We start from the raw sequence: 3,396 nt of genomic DNA on the forward strand, positions 1-3,396 counted from the left end.
TTTGTGTCAGCGTTTTATTAGTGTCACCTCTTTCCCTGAGGGGACTGTAGTGAAAAAGTCCAGAGTCAGCCACACTGTCCTTCCTCCACACCCACACACCCCTGAACCCAGCATGTGGTCTGCACCCAGAGTTCTACAATATGCACCTGCACCCCTAAGGATAGCATCTTTTCTGTGGGGTTTCTGGGACCTAAAGTTTTGTGCCCAAAAGTCACAGCCTGGGATGTTCCCCGCTCCAGAAATACTCCGTTTCATCTGAGCTTTGAGCATGGGCGCGTTCGAGGTAAGTTGGGGACCCTCAAATGCCTTTCCTGTTAGATTAGTTTGTAGGATACGCCCATTAATTCCCTCCACTCTGTTGTGCCTGTCCCGGGATCCCTAAAGTCCACCAGCTTCCTCATCCAGATGGCTTCTCCTGCCCACTCTGCTCTGCTCATATCCCTGCTTCCTGTTCACCAACTCGAGCCTCAGGCTGGTCCCACAGGGACCCAAGAGGCTGGATGCCAGGGCTTTGGTTACAACAGTCTTCCACGCACACAGCCTCTCCCAGCCGCAGGAGGTTCAACCCTTGAACCAGCTTTCAAGGTCGTCATAGACCTGGCTGCGGGGCAAGTGAGGGTAGCGGGCGCAGATGGTGCAGAAGCGTTCCCTCCAGTCACCCAGGAGCCGCACGCGGAGCCGCTCTCGCCAAGCAAAGAAGCGCTGATAGCGACTCTCGTTCATGCTGACGAGGAAGATAGCCAGCTCACGGGCTGAGCTGAAGTCATCCACGTGCACAAAGGCATCTGGTGGCACAAAAGCCTCGTAGGTGGCCCGAGGAGGTCCCAGCACCACAGGCACAGCACCAGCTGCAAGCGCATTGCGCCAAAACTTCTCAGTGATGTAGTCTCGATGCTGCGAATTCTCGAAGGACAGGTAGAAGCGGTACTGGGCCACAGTGGACAGCAGACAGTGAGCGCACAGGGGCCGTCCACTGGCGCGTCCAAACACATCCACCTGCAGGTACCGGGCCAGCTGCCGGTACAGCCTTGCGCGCTGCTGCCTCTGCTGGAAATTGCTGACCACCCAGGCAGCCATCTTGCTTTTGGCCGGTAGTGGGGGCGTAGGCCCGGAGTAGGGCTCCAATCGACCATAGGGTACAAAGATATCTGAATCACGCCGATAGCTCAGCACCCAGTTGAAGATGCCTCGGAAGTGATGGAGACCATGGGTGTTGCTGGGCGATTCCATGGAGGCCCAGACCCAAGGCTGTCCCCGCGGCCTCTGGTCCAGGGGCAGGCGAGACTGCAAGGTCTGCAGCTCACGGTGGTGGAAAACTACAGCATCTGCACTGGCTAGCAGGCTCCGGTTAGCACTCAGGCGGCAGCTAGCCATGCCATAGGGACTACAGGTGTCGCCAGGCAGCTCTGGGGACCGGTTGGTGAAAGGCCAGTGCCAGATGAGGATTGTGACTGTGGGCTGAGGCATCGGGGCATCCACAGGAGCGGATTCCAGCAGCCAACGGAGCCACAGGACCAAGAGTGTTACACCTCCAGCCAGGCCCCCCCAGGCCCGCAGCCTCCGGGTAAGGTTGCACCCTGAAGCGGGATAAAAAGGAGAGGCCCTGTCACGCTAGACTCGGGGACACCTGTAAATCCCCACCTGGGATGTCTCAAGGGCCAGGTACTCACCACCAGCACGGTTCATCCGCAGCCTTCTGGAACAGTCCCCCGAGGAAACGAGGTTTTCAAATCACAGCAGCCTCCCCAGGAGAGGCCCCTGAAATCACAGCTGCACCTCAGCTCAGCCCTCCCGCTTTCATTTTATCTAACCAAGGTGAGGGAGGCCGGGGACCTCCCCACATCTGCCCCACCCCATCCCTTCAGTTTCTGGCATCAACCAACCCCACCCCACCCACCCCATCCTCTGCTGGAAGAGGGAATAGAGACAGGAAGAAGGCCCAGCCAGGGCCCCCTGCCCAGCCCTGCTAGAGATGAGCAGCCAGGCACATGAAGGAGGAGCAGGGTGCCTGCTTGCCCTCAGGAAAAGGAAAGCCCCATTGTGAGCATTCCGAGCAGAAGCGGCCCCCTCTCCAGATGAGCACCCCCACCCGTGGTCCACCATGCAACCCCAGGACACCCGAAGAGAGCAAGTGCACTTCCCCCAGCAGGCCACAGAGGCTCCTCCCTGCAGTGACACTCACTTCCCCACCCCGCACTGAGCTGTTCTTACAGACCCCTGGGCATCGATGGATGCTGTCCTCAGAGGCTGCCCCACCCACCTCGGCCACCTCTAGGAACTGCCTTGTTCACAGAATCTTAATCCTTACAAAGGGGCCCCGTCACAGTCCGAGGAGACCTTACTTAGCACATGCCTTCAAGGGCAGACTCAGGGAGGCCTGGGAATGCACATCCCTCCCGGCCTGGAGACCTGTGGGCATACAAACCTTGAGCTGTAGGCTCAACCCGAGGTCCTGGATGGACTAGGAAGAGCTGCAGGTCACTTCCTTTCTTCCTGCTACCCCAAGAGGGGGCTTTCCAGTCTGGAAAGGGAAGGAGTCTGTGTGTCCTTGACGTGGACAGGCAGGCTGGTGGGCAGGGGGTTGGCATCCAACCCAGAAACAGGAAGGCTGGTCCCAGCCTCGGGTCCAGGCTCATTTGGCTTCCGTCCAGCTGGCCCTGGTGGGTTAACCTATGTCTTGGAGCTAAGATTCCTCACACCCTAATCTGGAGATGTAACGGCCCCGTGCAGGCCGGCCATGGTGGGCTGGCTTGGCAGGGTCACCCCAAGCTTCAGCCAGTACAAGGCTTTCAGTCAGGTGTTTCAGCTTCCTCCATCCCCACCAGGGCTCCCCAGGACACTGTGGGGTCCCTTATGGGGAACAGCAAGCTTGCCTTGCCCGTGTCCCCGAGCACCGGACCAGGAGTTCGGAAGGACAGAAGCTGTGGGCCAGACTGGTCTGCTTTCCCAGCTTCCCTCTTAGGGACTGCCTCTTACACATCGCCCAGTCCTGTCCTGCTGCACTGCTGGGCTCCCGGGAGCCCTGGTGTCCCCTAGCCACAGTCTCACATGGCATGCTGCCATGTTGAGGCAGGAACCCAGTAACTGACAGCAGACCCATGGTGGGGGCAGAGGCGAGTGCAGGAGAAGGTGGCTGTTTGCACCTCAGAGGTGCCCATCCCCTCCCCCCCCGGCGCAGGGTATAACCTCCAGACTGTGGTGGGGAGTTTGCGCAATGCCTTAAGGGGAAGGGAGGGTGTGGGCGCCATCAGAAGCCATCTAGCTGGCTTGAGATACAGCTGAAGGTGGCCATGGAGTGGGCAGCTGTGCGCCCTTGTCCTGCTAATCACTTGGTGCTTAGTGAGATGACCACGGTGATATCTGACCTTCCGGCTCTGCCCCTGGCGCCTCTCTTCC

At 59.2% G+C, this 3,396-nt stretch overlaps 1 protein-coding gene across 3 annotated transcripts; it reads right to left on the reverse strand.

Moving 5' to 3' along the window:
- Fut7 (fucosyltransferase 7) lies at nt 1–3,079 on the reverse strand. Of its 3 annotated transcripts, XM_021235064.2 has the most exons (3): nt 2,426–2,959; nt 1,671–1,758; nt 1–1,577 (listed from the first exon to the last, which is right to left on the reverse strand). In XM_021235064.2, exons 2-3 carry the CDS (start codon nt 1,684–1,686, stop codon nt 562–564), a joined length of 1,032 nt encoding a protein of 343 aa, XP_021090723.1. In that variant the 5' UTR covers nt 1,687–1,758; nt 2,426–2,959; the 3' UTR covers nt 1–561. The 3 variants fall into 3 exon arrangements, with proteins under 3 accessions (XP_021090723.1, XP_021090724.1, XP_021090722.1); XM_021235065.2 differs by lacking the exon at nt 1,671–1,758 and having other exon boundaries at nt 2,426–3,079; XM_021235063.2 differs by lacking the exon at nt 2,426–2,959 and having other exon boundaries at nt 1,671–1,836.
- Nucleotides 3,080–3,396: the final 317 nt, after the last annotated feature.

The sequence above is a fragment of the Mesocricetus auratus genome, unplaced genomic scaffold, assembly GCF_017639785.1.
Source record: "Mesocricetus auratus isolate SY011 unplaced genomic scaffold, BCM_Maur_2.0 Super-Scaffold_100004, whole genome shotgun sequence".
Taxonomy (NCBI): domain Eukaryota; kingdom Metazoa; phylum Chordata; class Mammalia; order Rodentia; family Cricetidae; genus Mesocricetus; species Mesocricetus auratus.